Below are 22,179 nucleotides of genomic sequence, written 5' to 3'. Positions count from 1 at the left end.
TTTATTTTTATAAAAATCAATGTATTTCCACTTGGGAAAAGGGGGAGGGGGAAAGAATCTGGTCCTTATGAAAACACTCAACCAGATTTCTTAATTTCACATATTATAGCTCTGTTCACATATTATAACTATGTGTTTTATAATTCATAGTCAAGTGATCTTTCTGCTGAATAAGCTTTCCAATCACTTTCTTGATTTGTGACCAAGCTCACCATAGAGTTGTATCTTTACATCATTTATAGTAGTCTAGATCAAGACCTATTGGCAGCCCAGGAGTGTAGCAGCTGAGACACCTTCCTGGGCTCCCATAGAAGATCTCTCCCTGGGCAACTGTCAGAAAACAAACAGATGCCCAATAGTGCCAGATGTATCACCACATGCACCACCCAGAATGACAGGAAGGAGGACAAAGAAAGGGAAATCACAAAAGGAAGAAAAATATATATGCTTTCATGTAGAAATCTTTCTCTTGCCTGAAAGTTAGAGAACTAAATAATTTTGTTGAGTATCTTATCTCTCTCTCTCTCTAATGAGACTGCAAGTCCCCACAAGCAAATACATGTCTAATACTTCCTTTGACCCTAAGAGAAATGAAAAATGCATAGTTTTTAAAATTAACTGCTAAACAAATAACCATGCTATTAATTGAAAATATAAAGAGGTAATTAAAAAGTTATAGTCGGGAAGCAGAAGTCAAATGGATGGTTGTAAGAATTAAGAGTTTAAAAGGCCCACAATAATAGTAGTATCACACAATCAGCTCCATTCCATTAGATTTTGGTTCATTCATTCTACGGTATTTACTGCTTCCAACTGCGGGTCAGGCAGGGTGCTAGGTACTGAGACACAGCAGTGAGCAGCGCGGTCTTGCCTCTGGCCCTCACGGAGGGGGTGGGAGGACGGCTGCAGTGGCCGCAGAGAACTCCAGCTGCCCTTTCTCATAAGGAACTTAAATATGTGTGTCCTGGTGCCAAAGGTGTCTATGGAGTCAAGTACAGTATTGCTTTTTGGAAATTATGAAGCCCAACTCTGATTTTAAAACCCAGCCCATAAACTTGCAACTGGAGTGATTTGAGACACACATTTTAAACACTTGTTTATTTGTGAAATTAGAATACTACCTGCACCTCACACTTCTGAGCATATAAAATACCTGACATGGTGTTGGGCCCAGGTTTGTCTGTTCGACTGGTTGGGTGGCTTTGCTGGGCAAAGGTTATTTCTCTCCCTTTTCCTTCCTCCCCACCCACTTCTATTTTCCGCAATGGACTGGCTGCCGCCTCTTACTTGCGAACACCCTGGAGTCAAGATAATAAGATACCTTGACCACCAGGAAAGAGTCAGTGCTCCTTGATAGCAGCAGTAACATGGATCATGAACCCCTTCCGAGTCGCCACCGTTACTTACATTCTAGACCAGTTGTCCTAGGTCTTATCACAGTCTAGGCCACTACTTCCTGGAAACCACTGGTGTACCTGATAATGACTCACGTCTCATTGTTGTGTCATAGCCTCTTCAACATCTTCAAACAATCAGCAATTTTTTCTTACACATTCTGCAGTTTATCCAAAGGCCCATATGTTTCTCCTTACCCAAAACTTTCTGAGAAGAATTTGACAACAACCATTCAGTGGGCACTACTATACTGATGTTACCATCCTGAAAGTTTTGCATCAATTGGGTTTGCATCAAAATGTCTGTTCTCAGTTTTTCCATAATATCTAATGGAAAAACCTGAATGAACCTTTTGGCCAACCCAATATGTTCTCTCATTAATGCCCACATCGACTATACAAAGTGGGTAACATTACCACCCTCACTTTTCAGATGAGGAAGACATAGCTTAGAAAGTCTGTTACTTGCTGAATATCCTTCGGCTGAAATCCTACAGATGTATCAGTTCTGGGATCTTTACTCAAAGGTTAGCCCATTGATGATTTCATATTGCCTCTGGTGGTACAGTCAGTTATTTCAAAGATGGCTCTACTTCAGGCAACTTCAATATCACCTGGGAGCTTGTGAGGAATGCAGAATCTTGGGCCTTCCCCAGATACACTGAAATACAATCCACATTTTAACAAGATCTCTATGTGGTTTGCACACACTTTAAAGTTTGAGAAGCACTGTTCTAGAATATAAAATCGCCATCCCTAACCTCATATTCATTTTGGATGATCCAAAGCTGCCATCGGACTATATGGCAGCTATATGCAAATTAGAAGGCACCTCATCTTTATATAGCATTTGGCAAAATGATAGTGTCATTGCACAAAGAAAAAGACAACTCTTCCTTCAGGCCGCCCTTCTCCCCCTTGGCTGGGCACACACCACTTGACATCTACATAGACCATCAGCAAAGTATATGGTATTGGCCATTTTATGCCAATATCAAATTCTTGGCCAAATATCTCACTGACATTGCACTTGGCCCTGCTAAAGCCAAAATTCCTAAAACTCTGACAAGCATTGCTAACACTAAATTTTCCATTACAATATGGAATATAGGATCAAGGTCAATTGAAGGATTACTGAATTCAAAAGTATTTTAACACCCAACTTTAGTGAGGGCTTGGCTGCAGTGCAGTCTAACCAAACAACTATACACTCTTATCCCTTTGCCATGGGCACAGCCTGAGGGCGAAGATCAGGCTAGTGCCTTCAAAATACACGAGGAAAACGATGACCTGAACAGCCAAACTCCTACCACAGAGCCACCATTTCAAGAACTGTTCACTACCTCCCAGACTGGCCCATGTCTACTACAGTCAGGACAGCCTTCTTTTTAGCTCAAAACCATTATGCTTTTTACCACAGAGGATGTGTGTACATTGAAAGAAGCAGATAACCTACCAACCAATCTATAATCTTATACATCTCAACAGTGGTATCAAGTTCCTTGATATACGCTGGTAATGCCAGTCCTTTCTAAGTCATTTTTCATTTTAAACAAATAACACAAGATCGTAAGAAAACTGCATAATCATCTTACAAAGTAGTGGTGGCAACAACAACTTAAAGGTTACCTTCTTAGCAAATTCACTTTAAGAAACATAAAATCAGGAAAATAGATGTGTTCAAAGTATAGGTTTACAACGAATCAACCAAAACTAGTGATCATAGCTTTAAGTGGAGCATTTTTTAACCCCTTGAGAGGAAAGTGTCACAATATAACGTGACAAAAAAATGTCATTATTTTTTTAAAGTATCAATACATTTCCCTGAGGATGTTCAAGTTTGGATACATGCACATATATTCATGAAAATCATAGTATATTAACAGTATGCTATTTAAAAGCACAGTTATGTAGCAAGTATAAGTGATTTGGGATAAACAATACGGTGAAGAACAGAGTACAAGAAACAAGAAGAGTTTAGGCTTTGATATACATGACCAAGATAAGCAAAACTGCCACTTTGCTAAAGCCTAAGCAAGCCCCACCCTAAAAGTCAACAACAGCAAAAAGTCCGGAACTGAAATTATTTCTTCAGTGGTGTGAGAATGAGGAAGAAAAATGCTAGCATGTCTCATATTCTCACTAGATCCCTTCAAACTCCATTAGGCATTCACTTTCTTTGGTTCCAACAAATAGATTCTGACTCTCTAATTGAAAATAGATGCACTGTTTTAAAATTAAAGGGGAAAATCATGCATTACGTGGTTTAAAAGAAGAAGGAAAGTATGTATGTGATGCTTTGCCAGGAGTTAACTAAGAACATCCAAATGACCAGATTCACAACTTCCTACTAAAATGTGTTAAACTATGCCACATGTATTTTATATGGTGGCTGTCAGTCCATGGACGTCCAAGTCCTGAGCAGCTGAAAGGGATTTAGAGGGAGATTGCTTTAGCAGAGTTCTCGCGTGTATTTGGACTAATCAGTAATGTTCCTTAGAGCACTTGCTCTTTTCTTTTTTAAAAAGACCCAAATTGGTTTATGTTGACTTTCATACAGGAAATGTTTAGTAAATATTTGTTGAGTGACAAAATGAAAGATGACAGACACTGCACTGCACTGGGCAAAGGATGGTCTTTTCAGTAAGTGAGTTAAGTATATACCCACATGAAAAAAATAAAACCTGACCCCCCCCCACACGTCACAATATACTCTACAATCCATCTGAAATGGATTTTAGATCTGAACGTAAAAAACAAAACAAAGAATTTAGAAGAAAAACCTGCAGATTATTTAAACAACCTTAAAGCAGGCAAAGATTACTCTAAAAGGATCAAAAGGGTAAAAAAATGATAAACTGGACTATATTACAATTAAGAACTTCTTTTCACTTAAAGAACTATGAAGAAAGAAAATAAAAAGCAAGCCACAAAGTAGAGACAATATCTGCAATACATTTACTCAACTGAGATTCCTTAATATATGAAGAGCTCCTACGAAACAGTAAGAAATCAGACAACCCAATAGGAAAAAAAAAGGGAAGAAGTATTTTAAAAAAGATAACCAATGGCTGATAAATATATGAAAAGGTGCTCAACATGCCTACTTATCAAAGAAATACAACAATGTGACACCACTATCCAGCCAACAGAATAGATAAAATTAAAAGACTAATAATATACCAAGTGTCGTCAAGGATATGGGGCAACTAGAACTCTCAAAGATAACTGGTGGAAGTGTAAATTGGTACAATTATTCTGGAAAACTCTTTGGTAGTATCCACGTACTGAAACTGACCAGATGTATACCTTCTGACTCAGCAATTCCAAATTCTAGGTACGTAACCCAAAGAAATACACGCTTATGTTCACCAAAAGACAGGTACAGGAATGTTTATATTGGCATTATTTGTAATAGCCAGAAACATCCAAATTTCTATTAACAACAGGATATATAAACAAACTGTAGCATAGTCATAAAATGGAATATTATACAACTGTGCTGCCCAATACAGTAGCCACTAGTCACGTGTAAATATAAATTTAAAAGATTAAGTAAAAATTCAGTTCCTCCATCACACTGGCCACGTTTCATGTGCTCAATAGTCACATGTGGCTAATAGCTACCATACTGTACAGACATAAACCACTTTCATAAAGTTCTATGGGGCATTGCTATTGAACAGCAATTAGAATAAATGAGTAAATGAAGTAACAACATAGGTGAATTCCACAAATGTAATGTTGAGTGAAATAAACCAGACACAAAGGAGTATTATACTGTATGCTTCTATTCATACAAAGTTCAAAAACTAATCTATGTTATTAGAAGGCAGGATGGTAGTCCCCCCTCGGGGTTGGGAGTATTTTGAAGGAAGCACAAGGAGGCTTCTGAATTCCTGGTCATGCTAATCTGGATGAACAGGCCTGTATGCAAATGTGTTCACAATGGAAAAATACATGGACAATACTAACGATGTGCACGCTTTTCTGTATACAAAAATTACCAAAAAAAGAAAAGAAATCAGCCTCAGTCTATTGCTCAAGTCTTTCCTTGCTTCAGAGTTCTCCTCTGATGAACATGAACTCAAGATAACTCATCCTGCATAAATGATATGGCATGCCTTGGGATTATGGATTAATTTTAGCCAAGAAAAGGGGATTACAAAATTCATCTTCTATTTTTATATGGCTGACATGGGTATAAAGAACTACAGTGGAACAAGGATAAAGTGAGGAGAAAACATGGCTAGGACATATTTCCAAAACATGAAAAGATAAAAGAAAGCACACAAAGGGATTTTGAAAGCTGATATAGGTACTGGAGAATCTGTGTTGATCAACTCCCCAGCAAGAGTCCTAGAGAGAAAGGAAAAAGTGGTAAACCAAACTCAGAAAAAGAGGTGGTTGACACATCAAGTGGGTCATGAAAAGTCTCTGGATTCCTTTAGACTATTAGAAAGAAAACTCTCAAAGATTTGTAGAAGCAGGAGTAGAAAGTTTCCCTGTGAAAAAGTACAGGCTGTCTTTGGTGGCCAGAAGCCAACAACCCAATTAAAATAACTATCGCTACTAACACCCACAAAACCTGCAGCTGATTTTGAACTTTGAACACTGTTTTATTTTTTTAAAAAGTACACAGACATAAATATTGTAATCACTTATGGGACTGAGATGCAAAGAAAGAAAAATCTCCACTGGGCTAGAGACCACTGTCAAAGCAAATCTGTTTTTAATTCTTTTTTTTTTTTTTTTTTAATTCTCTTAAGTACTCTGGAATGGACAATGTTCAAAAACGGTAGGAACTTTAAACTATAACAAATAACTTTAACAACAGCTTCATCTCTTTGTTAGCGTTTTGGAATCAGAGAATCAGCATGAAAAAAAAGTAGTGTTGGAAAGTATTTTAGAGGTTGTCTAGTCCATCCCTGGTCTTATTTCAGCAAAATGGCCTTAAAGAATTTCACATGTTAAAAATACATTCTATTTTTGAACACATCCAGATAAGGAGATTTCTCTCCTTGGTATCCCATTTCAATGACTGTCACTCTGAGGAAAGTTTTCCTTAGATACCTCCTAAATCTGGTCATGCTGTTTAAGCTATTGTCTGTTTGTTTTATTCTTAATAAAGATGGAAGATAAGTAGTATCTGTTCTCTCCATAATGACAAATTCATCTTATAATAACTTCCAAACATTTTTTTTCTCATTTGCAAGACATTTTCACATAGATTATCTATTTAGCCCTTGAAATATCTTATTATTATCTGTACCATTCTACAGATGAGGAAATTCAGGCTTAGAGAGTAAAGAAATTTAGGCATAGGGAGGAAATGCGACAATCCCAAGGTTACTCAGCTATTCAGTGGTTTGGCTCAAACTCAGCTACTCACTTCATTTATAACTGTTGCTATATCACTAACCTCCCAACCTCCCCCGATATCCCACCCTGAACAATGCCAGAATAAGAAAATGTATTTTAGGACAGGCTTAGCGAATGCTGAGCAAAACTGGAGGGCTTGCATCTATAGAGGATCCATGTGTCATTTTATTTTTTAAATTGATGGTATGATTTTGCAGTGGATAATTGTGATTTGTGCCAGCATCATTCCTCTTCTTCTACTAACTGTACCCAGACTTCCCTCAGGGACTGTCAATCAAATTGCCCAGCCCTCCACAAAGCTAGCACAGAAGCTGGGCTAGACAAATCAGGCAAGTTTTCCCGGGAATTTGAATCCTGAATCGGGTGACAGAAGACTGGAAACAGTCAGAGTTCATGCTTCTCTCAGATGAGTTCCACAGACCTGTCCTGGTTTCCGAGAGTTGGTCCTTCGGCTTCTCCTCAATTCTCCAAGTGACCTCACGGTCCCATCAATTCTTCTTCCACTTAAGTTAGCCAGTGTTGGCTTCTGTTGCTTGCAAGCAGAGAACCTTGACTGAAACAACTCTTCAGAGGCACAGATACCGACATATACTGATTAAGGTCTGCCTTTATTATGTGCTTATCATACAGGTGACAAATATTAAATTGAAATCAGTCTCTTAGAAAATTCCCTCATGTTGAAAAAAGTAGTACAGTAATTTTCTTGTTCAATTGATCAAAGGCAGGAACAAGTTGGCAAGTCCTCCAGAATCTTGGCTACATTTGTCTTTTGAAAAATGGCTTCTGGGAGCTTAGATTTCTCAGGAAGCAGAGAAAGTTCAGAAAGCTGTAAATGTGCTTAACCAGCTACTTTCCCCGTGACACGTCCTTTCCTAGAAAGGTTCTGGGAGGACCAGAAGTATTTGTTGCAACATGTCCCCTCAACCTCTCCATCCCCAGGAGAGAGGGGAACACAGGAGTCGGGCCTGGAAACTGCTGGCTGGCTGGGCAAAGGCAGCTGCAGCCTAGGTGCTAAAAGAGCCCTGGTCATCAGGACTTTTGAGTCTAACAGTAGAAGCTAGAAGAGGTGACAGTGTCTACCCAACATTAGCATGTGGCTGAGTTCTACTCAATAACTGTCTTGAAGATTCATCAGATTCTTTTCTCTTCCTGGGATTGGCAAAGGGAGCAAAGGCCTTTCAATACTTTGAAACTGCTGTAATACCTGGATTTCACAGTTCACAGAAATGATAAGCCAACAGTAAAGGGACACCAGGACCCGCTAACTGGAGTGATTCACTCAGTGAACAAAAGCTCCTACAACATTCCTGGCTTCTTGTGGGGGAGATAACAAATTATAAAACAAGAAGCTTGCTCACTGTAAGGTAACCTGCAATCGAATAAAAAAGTAAGGCATGTGTATATGAAACAACAACAACAAGCAAAGCAGGAAGAATGCCAACTACCAGATACAGGTAGTAAGTACATAAAAATCAGGAGTTCAAAACCTTGTGATCTATTTCCCCAAGCTGTAACTCAAGACAGTTCTTAGCATGTTAACATAGAAATTTTATTGAGCTGATTTCAAGGCCCAAAGAATAATCAGAAGAGTACGCCTGTATAAGACAGGAAAGCATAAAATAATAGTGATGAAAATTGTACCTTTTGGAAAGTAAGAAATGACAGAGTAATCTATCTCATCATTGAATGCCTTGTACCTAGTGGAGCCTTAAATGGATCTTTTGATTTGACTAAGCAACAAATATTTAATCCCTTTCAACATCAGCTATCAACACTTGTGTTTAGGAAAAAGGCAAAGTAATATTTAGAAATAAATAAACCCGAGCTCACAGTATTCAGAAGTCCTCAAACACATTCTCTTACTTGGGCTGAGTCCAAGCAGCTCACCTATAAATATTACTTGTTTGGGAAAGAAAGTCCGAGAACAGGATAGTGGATACACGCCCAGGGAGGAATTAATCTGTTTCTTTGGTAAAAGTTTGCAATTTATTACAAGCTCCCCTGGAAATGAAGATCCCGGGAACACTGAGTAAGGGCCCTGGAGAGACATGCAATGTAATGCCACTACCTGGGGCAGAGGTTGTGGCCTGGACTCCCCTTGACCACTGTGCCAGCCCCCAGCTAACCAGTGAGACTCTCAATTCAATGTAGTAACACTTACACAAGAGCAAAAGAAATTCCCACATTTCAGCATGGCAGTCCCCTAGCTAGACCAACTTCACAGCAAACAAAACTGTGAACAATTCCTCAGTTAAGAACGGGCCATATCGTCTGTAAGCTACGTTCTGCTTTACAAAATATATGAACTTAGAAGCAAGAACAAAGTTAGGCTGGACAATACTGGAAAATGTTTGTTTTTATTAATGCTACTACCACAGATTATGGCCAATGTGGCAGTAGGTGCAAAGAAGCTTTTTAATAAACCAAATGGTTATTTATGTTATATCTTTAGGGTCACAAAATAATACAAATCACAACACACTGCCTCCAAGTAATTGCTAATAAAATGCACACCAAGTCCTTAAAACTATTTATAAAATATTAGAGCATACTGTAACCAGAAACTTCTGTAGAAAATTCTAACCAAGACATAAAATATTATTATTATTAAGTAGGTATCATAAATATAAGAAAACAAAAAATTCAAACTTCTTAGCCTGGATTCAAAAGCTTTCAGAAGCACATTCTAAGCCTTTTTTTTGGGGGGGGAGGTTCTTATTTCTTCAGTTCTCCTCTATAGGAATCCTGTTCTAGTAAAACTGGCCAATTTATACACTGCATGCACATACCTTCTTCTGAACATCTACTCTAGCCTTTCCTCCTCCCCAAAGTGCCCCTCCCTCAGCTCTGCCCTTGCCTCTTTCTGGACTGCAAATTTCTGCCTATCCCTGGTTAACTTTCTCTGCCTCCCTGACAGCCCATTGCATTTATTCCCTTATGTATCAACAGCTATCTATTGATTTGAATAATCACTTCAACAATGGTGAGGGGCAGGAGGGGAGGCTTTCAGCTGTTTAAGCTTACAAATTATTCACCTATTCATAAAGCAAGTATCTTTTGAACACCTACTGTGTACAAGATACAATGCCAGGGACAATGAATAATGCCAAGATGGAACTGACACAAGATTTACTTTCAAAGAGCCTAGAAGCTAGTCAGGAAAATAAGATCAATACCCAAATCATCATAACTAATACAAGCTAGGCAACTATCAATACTCCAGTATGGGTTCTGCAAGAGGGTGGGATCACTTAGTACCACAGGGGGAGCAGAGAAGAATGAGGAGGAATCGGCAGTTGGGTGGAACAGGAAGGAGACAGACGACATTATTTCCTTAATAAGCTTTAACAAAGGCAAGGAGGGAGCAGAGCTCAGGAAGTTAATGGAGGAAGCAAGGGGTGATGCTTTAAAATTCATACACGTTGTAGAGAAAATGGAGCAAATGTGAACGTAATTTATATTATGAACTAAAGGGAATTAAACATATTGAGGAATTCAGATGTCAGTCACTATATTAGGCAGTATGTTAAGTAACCAAGAGATGTGAGAAGATTTCACAGGATAATTATGATCTCTGAGAAAAATCTTTATTATTATAACGTTTTATGATGTTGACTTTTAACTGAATGGTACCCAACATGGTAAAGTCTACTTAACTAGAATTGATACAAAGAGCTCAAATAACACACATTAAGCATTCTTCAATATGTTCTATGAATAGGGGATAAATTCCACATCATCTTCTACATCTGTGTGTCTGTACAATGAATGATCTTCATATGAAAATTTAACATCAAGGCGAGACCCTGAAGGATTCTTCTGAAGCACCAAGAAAGATGATTTTTTGGTATAATTAAGAAGACAGTTTTATATTTTAATGTGTAAACTGGCAATATGTATGTATATATGTAAAATACACAAACAAACATCAATTACACCACACATGTGGTAACTCAGGCAGAATTCATCAGATCATCATGTTATCAACCAACTGTAGATTGGAAAAGTCACTGGCATTTAAAAAAAATTCCTTCTACAGAATAGTCTTACAATTGCAACAAAACAAGCATGCCACCTATTTCAGAAACTCGTTACACTGAGATTTCTTGGGGGGTGGGCTGGGGGAGGGGGGGACCCTGATCCTTTTAAATTCAGACTGCTTCCATACCCAGGCAGCCTCACCTGATTCAGGTACCATACTCCCATGAACCTACCCAGATCTTTTCACTCTTGAGAGTAAAAGCAGGGAGGGTTATTTGTGGAGAGACTCTTGTTGCCATCGGAAAACTAAGTGTGAAGGTATCAACTAGATAAGAAGCAGCCAGTTGATTTCAAAGAACCACCCCCCCAAAAAGAAATGCCCGATTTGAAAATGATCTGAATATTTAGAAGCTTCTAAATGGTAACAGAAGTGGAGGTACAGAGAACTGCTTTATTTTACCTATGATTCATGTTTGTGAGTTACATCTCAGTTAATGAGTCACACTGGGCATGCCAACTTCTTCTTAGTACTCATTGATACTGGTATATGGAAATGTCCTCAAGAGTAGATTATCAAGAGTACTGAGAGAATGGAAGTTCTGACTGAAGGTCCTAAAATAAATGTAGGTGCAAAGGTAGTGTTTTGTAAACAAAAACTACCAACGTATAAGATCAGCATCTACAAGTTGTAAGGAACAAAGACTACATCCATCAGTAGACATACTGATTGATTAACAGGAAGACATTTCTACAAATTCCAAATAGATTCCGCTTCCCTTATAAATTCCCAGCATAAACTCAAACCTGGAGACACCCTCAGATGCACCAACCTTGTTGGGCATCATGTAGCTCTAATATTTGGAGGGTGAGCAATTACAGCAACTGTTTTCACCTGAATAAAAAAATCTGATTTTCTACTTCAAGTAAGAAAAAATGCTGGATATTGGGAAAGTTTGCTTGTTTTCTAAAAAGCTAAAAATTAAAAAAAATTTTTCCCCTAACCCTTTCTCAAGTGATTTTAGAAGTTTCCATTACTTTAATACAACTCCAGGGAAACGTGTTTGAAAGGTTACTGGAAGTGACAGATGGGCCTATTTTGAAAGAAAATTAAGCCTGTGGTACTACTGAAAGGAAGTCACGAAATCCAAAATTAAACTGGACAGAATGGTCTTAAGCTGTTTTTGTTCTTTTTTCAAGGGAGTACAAAGAGTGGGAGGTTGAAGCAAGGCCACTGCTTCTCATCTGAATCCCCTCACTTGGGTCAATTTGTCTTGAACTGACAAACTGTCTTCTTAAGGTAATGTGTGCCCCTACCTTTTAAACATCCATGTATCTATTGTCGAATATCCAAACGTCCTTCACTGATATCACTAAGAACACAACTCCAATTTTTTATAGCTGTAACTTTAAAGACTTAAGAAAAAAAAAAAAAACAGTTATAGACAACTTGTTGAGCCATTGAAAGCCCCGTTTAGGATGAGATGGAAAACGTCCATTAAAAAAGTCACCACATCCCAGCTCTTCCCAGGAGGAGCTAGGCCTACCTTATTGTGCTCGTACTTGTAGGGGATCTTGAGCGTGTCCATGGCTCTGATCATAGCCTGCATGGCCGTGAAGATGTTCTGATACACCAGCTTGGTGAAGCCCCTTTTGTCTTCATCAGAGTAGCCCGACCCGTGGATGATTCTCATCTGCTTGATAAACGTACTCTTGCCACTCTCTCCTGTCCCTGAAAGAGAAATGACGGCAGCACATCAGACCATGAGACCTTCTCACAGTCTCCCAGACAACTCAACTGGGAACAGGCCTTGGATGTGACATCTCCAAGGGCCTGCCGAGAGGGGCATCACGAGAGGGGGAAAGGCCACCTATGGTGAGCACTCAGCAGAATTAGAGGAGTGACAGTCCATTTCAGAGGCAGATGAGCTTTAAAAAAAAACAAAAACAAAAAACTGTCACCTCTTTGGAAGCCGCTCAGCATGGAATTTTGATAGTGATTTGTAACCACGTATCTTATATGAAACACAATAAAAATAGCATCGTTTGAACAGAATAAACACTTGATAAAGCCTCTTCCCTGGAGAATGTCTGAAATGATTCCAGGAGGCTGGGGTGTTTAGCCAGGATTTGGATCTGAAAATGACAATGCACTCACACAAATGCTGGTCAGAGAGTGGTAAGACAAAAATGCCTGAAAATTTCTAGACATTTTCTCTTATTTTAAAATGGGGTATGTGGAGAACACAGTACCCAGATAAGATAAGAATCAGCATTTTTCAGGACAGCAAGTATCAACTGTATTTATTTCCAGGGGCTTTGGTCAGCTGAGTTATGCCGAGGAACCACTGAATCCAGAGAAGACACAGTGACTCTCCTTCCTTCTGCCTACTCTTAACTGTGACACAGAAATTTACTGTTACTGGATTTTTTTCTTTTGTGTTCTCATTTTTCCCTGCTTCAATATTCCTTTTCAGTTACCATAAGCCTGAAGATAATCCATAACAAAGCTACAAATGCCTGTGGGGAGGAAGAAAAATGGAAACATGAGATCATTTCACTGAATGACAACGTATTTCTTCTACAGTGAATCTGAAACTATGAATCTAAAAACTTCATTTTTTAAAATATAAGTGGTTTTGGGAGTATGTAACTTCATTTTTGAATATCTCCCACTCACTTTCAAATTTCCTTGAAATTTCCAAAACAGTAAATGTCTTTGTCTTCTCCTAACAATGTGGGGAAAAAAAAAAAAGTTTTTTGGATATTAAACATGGAAGAATATAATAATAATACACAGGATGACTACAGCATCCTCGTTGCCATCTCCTATCAACAAGGCATTAAAACAACAACAACAACAAAAAAAGGCGGAAAAGGAGAACTAAAAACTAGGAATACAACATCTGTCCTAATTTTGTTTGGTTTTTCTGGTGGTTGGATTTCATTACTATCTTTATAAACAATCATGAAAAATTCAAATAAGTATTACAGTTTTCATAGAAGCACTCTTAAATGACTACAGATGTCTTGGTAAACACAGAAGCCTCACATAGTTACAGTGAAAGATGATTTCTAGCCCCACAGTCCTGTGGTCACCGATTCCTTTATCCTTTTCATATGACTTTTAATAAAGTGATCTGCAATTTCTTGAAATATAAAATGAACACTTCCTTTATCATTTCCACATGACTTTTAATAAAGTGATCCGGAATTCCCTGAAGTATGAAGTTAACACTGCAATGTGAATGCTATCAACCCATTTTAACAAGATTAATTCCAAGGAATTAAAAATGAACTTCTTATAATCCCATCCATGAATACTGGGGAAAAAAACCCCAGAAAGTATCTAAAAAGCTACAAAATTGTTTCTCATTACCGATCAACAATTTATAGAAAGAAACCAGTGTATTTACTTTCTGAGCAATTCAAAGTATGGAAGAAAAAGACCCAAATCGCTTCTCTGTGTATTATCCTTATCCCAGAACCAACAGCTTGCTCTGAGGGCCCAACGAGAGACATAATCATCAACTCAGAATCTCTGCCAGTCTTTTCCACACCAAAAACAAGAAGAAATCTTAATATGTGAGGTTAATGGTATGAAAAGAAAAGGAAAGAGAATCGAGCAAGAAGCCTCCTCCTAGCTGAGAGGCTTTTATATACTTACCCCCTCAAAATAAAATCAAGAAAGTAAGAGAAGAAATCTAAACTACACTGGCTTGTGTGTCACTTAAGTCGTGTTGGGCAAGAGCAGTCAACGTTTAGCCCCTCTTGGGATCTACACTAAGCCCCTAGACATCACCCTTATGAAGACTCCAATTATAGGTGGAATACGGGACCCAAGAATGAATGAAATGGGGAGAGATTAAGAGGAAACAAAAAAGAATCCAAAAATCAACTCCAAAGTAAGATATGCTCCTGTTGCCTCAGATACACCCAGGGATCCTCTCTCTCCATTTTACCGTCTTGCTTGGTGCCCCAGGAGGCTGACTGGGAAGGATTTCACATCAACAGCTCTCTTGTCCTTGGTCTTCCTGGGTTTAGTCCATAGGAGACACCAGGAGGAGACCAGAGAGCAAGAGAATGAGGAAGGGGTATCTATTTCCCCAGTTTGCTCCCCGCAAGGGAACCACAGATATGCCGTGTCCCCTTCAAAAGGCCACAGCTCCTGCTGGGTGGCCCCCTCTGGGTGCCTGTACCTGCTCCCTCACCTCGCGGGCCCCTGGTTACTGCACTCATTAGCCCTCACTGGTTACCTACACCTGGTCAATACCTTTGTAAACAGTCCCTGAACAAGACTCTTCTCAGTCACCTAGCTGGAGTCGGCCATTTGTTTCCTGCTGAGACCCTGACAGGTACAAATAGCCAAAGGAAAGCATGGGCAGCTTAATAAATGAAGGAACAGGAAGGCAAGGGAATGGAAGTACCCTCTCTTCTTCTTCTGCCCTTTCTCTATAAATCTTGCTGCTTTTTTTCCTAGTCACTAATTCACTCTTATAACACTCTTCTGGAAGCCAATCATGATGACAGAGCCCAAAACCAGAATCCAGGGCTCGCTCCTGACCCTCCCCCAAAAGTACTAATATAACTAATACTTGTCCCCCAGAGCATGTACACGTGCGCCTACTGTCTCCCAGCAACACACACTTTAAGACTAATCTCCAATCCTGACAGGGGAAACAGTCGTCTCCACCACCTGAATATCCTCTCTCTTATAAAGGAACCAAAAGAAATTTGTGTTCAACCCTTTATACTTTGCCACTTTGAAATACACTGTCATTCTATCCTTTCAAAACTCTATGAGACAGATGTCTTCTTCCTCATTTCATGGAAAAGAAAAGGCCTTGGAAAGGTGAGGCATCTGAGCTAAGATGACACGGCTGGTAACCGGCAACACGAGAGCTCGAGCCCAGCCTTCAGCTGCCCAATTTGGGTTTGGCAATACTTCCACAGTCATGGCTGCCCAAATCCAGGATAATTAACTTCTACTGCCCGCAGTCTAAAAATGTCTCCACCTGGCTTTGACCACATTCAACTTTCATCCATCTAAACCTAATTCTGAATTTCTGAATACTACTTCAATTAATAGGGAGTCATTTTGAATCTTGGTACCATCTTCCAAGACTGGCCATCCCTCCCAGGTAAATTTCACTCACAAATTTAATACTCACACGTTGATTCTATTGTATAAATGCAGCAAATTCAAAGTGAAGGCAAGCTTCACTTAAGAGAAAATCTGTGTAACGCCAATGCTATAGGTACAATGATAAAAGTAGTCAAAGTATTATTCTGTACTATGGACTAAAACATCAACCAAGCAAAGAACTCAGCTTCCTTGTTCCGTGAAGAGTTCTATCATGGAGACAAATGAACAATTCTTCACTAATGTGTAAGCCAAATTTCATGTTCTTCTCCTATTTTCATAAACTTATACAATATTCTCAGGGTTTGAAATGGACATTTTATTTTATTTAATTTATGCATGTTAATGGTTCCCCCCCCCCCTATATTTTGGCTGTGCTGGGTCTTCGTTGCGGTGCGTGGGCTTCTCATTGCAGTGGCTTCTCTTGTTGTGGAGCATGGGCTTTAGGTGCGCGGCCTTCAGTAGTTGCGACACGCCGGCTCAGTAGTTGTGGTTTGCGGACTCTAGAGCGCAGGCTCAGTAGTTGTGGCGCATGGGCTTAGCTGCTCTGCAGCACGTGGGATCTTCCTGGACCAGGGCTCAAACCCATGTACCCTGTGTGGGCAGGCGGATTCTCAACCACTGAGCCACCAGGGAAGTCCCAGAAATGGACATTTAAAAAATCTACTCAGGATTAGAATTAAAAAAAAAAAAATTCTGTTACAATAAAACAAACCCTCAGCTGTTCCAAATTATAAAAATGATGTTTCCTAAGGCCACATGGAAAGCATAATGAGAGACTTCACAATTCTTTATCTCTGAATGAAAGAAAGCAGACTTCTACTAGTAGGTTGCTTTGTGAATCCAGTGCTGGCTAATCTCTTTTCACAGCACAGAGCATAAGTAACTCTTGACTTACCTAAAGAAATACAAATCTCCTATTTTATCAAAGCCATTGATAAAATAAAATCTAGGAAGGAGCCCTTACATTAAATCTAGGGGGTGGGAGGCTCCATCTTTGCTAATTTGAATATATCTCCAATCATATTATTTAATAACAAGCATATCAACACACACAAGGATGTGAGTCCAGAAAAGTCCTGCTTTTCTCCTTCATTAGTCTCTATAAATGTGCTGAAAATTTTCTCTAGAAAAGTTACTTGTACCTTTGGTTAAGTACTACGCCTTTTCTCAGCCCAGCCCATCAAAACACCCAGAAATGAGACTATTTAAGAATCATGCTACTTGGGACTTCCCTGGTGGCGCAGTGGTTGAGAATCCGCCTGCCAATGCAGGGGACATAGGTTCGATCCCTGGTCCGAGAAGATCCCGCATGCCGCAGAGCAACTAAGCCCATGCGCCACAACTACTGAGCCTGCACTCTAGAGCCCACAAGCCACAACTACTGAGCCTGTGTGCCACAACTACTGAAGTCCGCGCGCCTAGAACCCATGCTCCGCAACAAGAGAAGCCCCCACAATAAGAAGCCCGCGCACTGCAACGAAGAGTAGCCCCCGCTCGCCACAACTAGAGAAAGCCTGCGTGCAGCAACGAAGACCCAATGCAGCCAAAACTAAATAAATAAATTTATTTTTTAAAAAAAATCATGCTACTTAAAAAGGCCACTTCATCCAGCATGCATAATTGATTTTGAGGGATACTTTTTTCTCCCCTACCCACTGGATCAGGATAAGCCACAGAGAGCAATCCCAGTTCACTTCACATGTCCTTCCAGCAGGCCAAACATCAAATATGAATTTATATAATATCCTACTGTGGAGTGCATCACTTTGTAAGCTGTTAGAATATGGCACATTCAACATACACGCTCTCTCTCACACACATAAAATCTGATGCTTTAGGCTTTGCCAAGATCTTTTCAACACAAGAGGATTTCCACGTACAGCTTCTACCACAAATCCGTGTTTATTCTATGTATCCTACTCATACTAACCATCTATCCCTTTACAGTGATTACTCGGCCCATTCTCAAGATGCAGTCTGTAATTAGCTCCCTTCAATTAATCTCTAAAAGCAGGACAATTTTTCTTTCTTTTGGCTTCTTGCTCAGCGTGTTGTTTTTTTAAAATTTATTTTACTGAAGTTCAGTTGATTTACAATGTGTTAATTTCTACTGTACAGCAAAGTGATTCAGCTGTACATACATATATATATGTATACATGTATATATATATATACACACACACATTCTTTTCCATTATGGCTTATCACCGGACACTGAATATAGTTCCCTGTGCTATACAGTAGGATCTTATTGTTCATAGGACAGTCTTTCTTATCCCACACCCTACCTTGACAGTTTTAAATCTAATAATACATTACCTTCTTAATGGTAATGAATTGTCATTTATTGTTGAAAGCAATCATGGACTCAATGGTTCCTTCTTTCCCACTGAAGTTGGATTCCTGGGCTACACTTTTATCAAAAGGGCTGTGAAGCACAATCCACGTATACACAAGAATTGCTCAGTGCCCTAAAAATGTCAGTTACGACTATCACTGTCTGAAGAACGTGGTGTGACCCATTTCCACACACGGCCCCTGGAAAACAATCACTGAACACTTCGCTATCAGGAACTTCGAGGGTTCATTCCTTTTATCCTGAAAGAAAGTCAGAAAATAGACCTTCTCAGGGCCTCTTACAGGCTCAGGGAGACCCACACCACTGCCACTTTTTTTAGGCTCCCACCCAGGAAAAAGAAGAAATGCCAAAATAGAGTCCTAAAAACTGTGGTATTTAAAAGCTGTACAATGAATATATTCGTTTTCTCCTTCTAGTGCCTTTCATGACTGTATTTGGAGATATTGTCAAACCATCAGAAGTCTACATCTGAAGCCTTTAATTAATGTGAAAGCTCAGGCGAAATGCCCCTGCCCTCTTGATTGGCCAGCACCCAGATAAAGAGCAGCTAAAGAACAAACCCAAGTCTCATGGAGCTCAATTGTAATCCAAGTTATCTGTACTTAAGGTCCACTGGTTTAGGCCAAGAGTCTAAAATACAGAATCTCAGCACCACCAAAGCTGAACCTGGGCTATTTCCACACAAACTTTGATAAACCAGAACCAGAAATTTCAAGGAGGAATTTTCTACCCACAAGCACATCATCAACCAACCCACACCTGCAAAGACTTAATAGCACTGAGATAAAAGTGATTTAATAACATTGAGTCAAAATGCAATCCATGTGTTGTCCACATTCTGGGTTATATACTTAAAAACACACGTATTCTGCCTCCCGCCCACTTTCCTCCACTTAAATTGGAAGCCTGCTTGTGAAATTGAACAGCTCTAATACCAAAGTCACCATTACTTCCTCTCCTTTAAATTTTCTTTTTTTTTTTAAATTTATTTTGGGCTGCGTTGGGTCTTTGCTGCTGCACGCTGGCTTTCTCTAGTTGCGGTGAGCGGGGGGCTACTCTTCCTTGCGGTGCGCGGGCTTCTCGTTGCGGTGGCTTCTCTTGATGCGGAAAACAGGTTCTAGGCGTGCGGGCTTCAGTAGTTGTGGCACATGGGCTCAGTAGCTGTGGCTCGCAGGCTCTAGAGCACAGACTCAGTAGTTGTGGTTCACAAGCTTAGTTGCTCCGCGGCATGTGGGATCTTCCGGGACCAGGGCTCGAACCCGTGTCCCCTGCATTGGCAGGTGGATTCTTAACCACTGCACCACCAGGGAAGTCCCTCCACTCCTTTAAAGACTGTGCTTTAAGGGCAAGGGTTGGGAATACTTGACTCTTTACCCCCAGCAAGGCTGAAGAAGGTTCTAGACAGTTTTTTAAATGTAGCATGGTAATTAACTGAATTTAATATCACCAACTGTGAGTGGAAACTGAATAGATGAGTAGGTTAGTAGTAACTAGGACTATTAATAATAACTCTCATCCAGTTGTTTTTAAAAGGAATGACAGGCGAAATGCATTCAAAATGCAATCTATTGAAAATGTTTTGGGAGAGGGAGATTATCTAGTCCTGGGCTTCTCGAAGTAGTAAAACCCTCCTGGGTAAGGTGCTTCCAAGGTTACTCAAACACACAAGAGCGTTTTCTTAGAATCTCCATTCTACCATCATGTGTTCATTGTAAACATCCATGTATGAAAAACTAGCATCAGTTGACTGCACCACCTTCTGAATATACCAAAAGCCATTAAAATGTACACTTTAAAATGATGGATTTTACGGTATGTGAATTTTATCTCAATTTAAAACATTTCAAACTGACATCAGTATAGTTTGGAGAAGAACAGGAAGTTTCCATGAATTTTCAGGCCAAACTTCTTCAAAAAGGTTACTCTGAGCCAACCTGCCCAACCTCCCCTGCACCCCCAGACCTCTCCTCCTCCAGGAGCGCCTGTTCGCTCTCTTCTGCCTCGGGATGTGTTTCGGAGAAAAAGTTTAAGAAGCCCTGAACTCACTTATTTTACAAAGGAGGGAAGGAAAGTGACCTGTTCAAGGCTTCTGCTGGTTGAAAACTAATTAGGAGGAAGATGGACTGTAATCTACCAAGGCCTCCTGTCTGTCCAGGGCTCTTGATCGTATGTCCTTGTAAACTCTCTTTTTATAAAACATTTTTCCAGCTTAAAAAGTTATAAATATTGATTATGGAAAATTCAGAAAAACAGAAGAGGAGTTTTCAAAATTGCTAAAATCTGAACATTTTGGTATATTGCTTTCCAGATTCCTTTTCTAAGCAAATGTTATCCTAAGAGTGTCTGATAATTTAACAATTCCTGTCACAACACATTTTGAGTACTTCTGATTTTTCACTTTTATAAATAATGTTGTGATAAGGAAAACATCATAGAAACGCAATTAGGTGAAAGAGTTGTAAAGGCTCTGGACATCCTATAGTAGTACCAGTTGACACATCCATCAGATACTTCTTTCCCCACTTTTTTTTTTTAAAGCAACATTACTGTGACATAGTGTTTTGTAATAAGAAATAATATTCTTAAAAGCTTTTGCACAGCAAAGGAAACCATAAACAAGACGAAAAGACAACCCTCAGAATAGAAGAAAATATTTGCAAATGAAGCAACTGACAAAGGATTAATCTCTAAAATATACAATCAGCTCATGCAGCTCAATATCAAAAGAACAAACCCAATCCAAAAATGGGTGGAAGACCCAAAGAGACATTTCTCCAAAGAAGACATACACAGATTGCCAACAAACACATGAAAAGATGCTCAACGTCACTGATCATTAGAGAAATGTAAATCAAAACCACAATGAGGTATCATCTCACACCGGTCAGAATGGCCATCATCAAAAAATCTACAAACAATAAATGCTGGAGAGGGTGTGGAGAAACGGGAACCCTCTCGCACTGTTGGTGGGAATGTAAACTGATACAGCCACTATGGAGAACAGTATGGAGGTTCCTTAAAAAACTAAAAATAGAATTACCATATGACCCAGCAATCCCATTACTGGGCATATACCCTGAGAAAACCATAATTCAGAAAGACACATGTACCGCAATGTTCACTGCAGCACTATTTACAATAGCCAAGACATGGAAGCAACCTAAATTGTCCATCGACAGATGAATGGATAAAGATGTGGCACATATATACAATGGAATATTACTCAGCCATAGAAAGGAACAAAACTGAGTTATTTGTAAAGAGGTGGACGGACCTAGGGTCTGTCATACAGAGTAAAGTAAGTCAGAAAGAGAAAAATAAATACCGTATGCTAATGCACATATATGGAATCTAAAAAAACGGTACTGATGAGCCTAGTGGCAGGGCGGGAATAAAGACACAGACGTAGAGAACGGACTTGAGGACATGGTGTGGGAAGGGGAAGCTGGGACGAAGTGAGAGAGTGGCATGGACATATATACACTACCAAATGTAAAATGGATGGCTGCTGGGAAGCTTCTGCATAGCACAGGGAGATCAGCTCAGGGCTTTGTGACCACCTAGAGGGGTGGGATAGGGAGGGTGGGAGGGAGACGCAAGAGGGAGGGGATATGGGGATTATACGTATGCATATAGCTGATTCACTCTGTTGCACAGCAGAAACTAACACAATATTGTAAAGCAATTATACTCCAATAAAGATATTTTTAAAAAAGAAATAATATTATTCTGGTCTTCATCCCAGTTTTTGGCACAGAGCTCCTAAAACCCTTGGAATTTCAAAAGCAAAGGGAGCATCAGAGGTGTTTTTGTTATGTTAATGAGGTGACTTTTGGAAAGTGCCTAAGGATGGGGACTGGTTACCAGGGGAACCAACCAGGAATAGAGAAGTGGAACTTTCAGTCTCACCCCTGACCTCT

At 39.6% G+C, this 22,179-nt stretch overlaps 1 protein-coding gene across 1 annotated transcript in view; it reads right to left on the bottom strand.

The window, feature by feature from the left end:
* Nucleotides 1-22,179, bottom strand: part of LOC137770875 (guanine nucleotide-binding protein G(q) subunit alpha) — a 289,351-nt gene that overhangs the window by 176,842 nt on the left and 90,330 nt on the right. The window contains exon 2 of the mRNA XM_068553922.1: nucleotides 12,302-12,486. Within this exon, the coding sequence (XP_068410023.1) occupies nucleotides 12,302-12,486 (185 nt within the window). The remainder of the gene's footprint in view (nucleotides 1-12,301; nucleotides 12,487-22,179) is intronic.

Source organism: Eschrichtius robustus, chromosome 10, assembly GCF_028021215.1.
Source record: "Eschrichtius robustus isolate mEscRob2 chromosome 10, mEscRob2.pri, whole genome shotgun sequence".
Taxonomy (NCBI): Eukaryota; Metazoa; Chordata; class Mammalia; order Artiodactyla; family Eschrichtiidae; genus Eschrichtius; species Eschrichtius robustus.
Note: the sequence above shows the minus strand (reverse complement) of the source record. Positions and strands in the feature narration are given on the sequence as shown.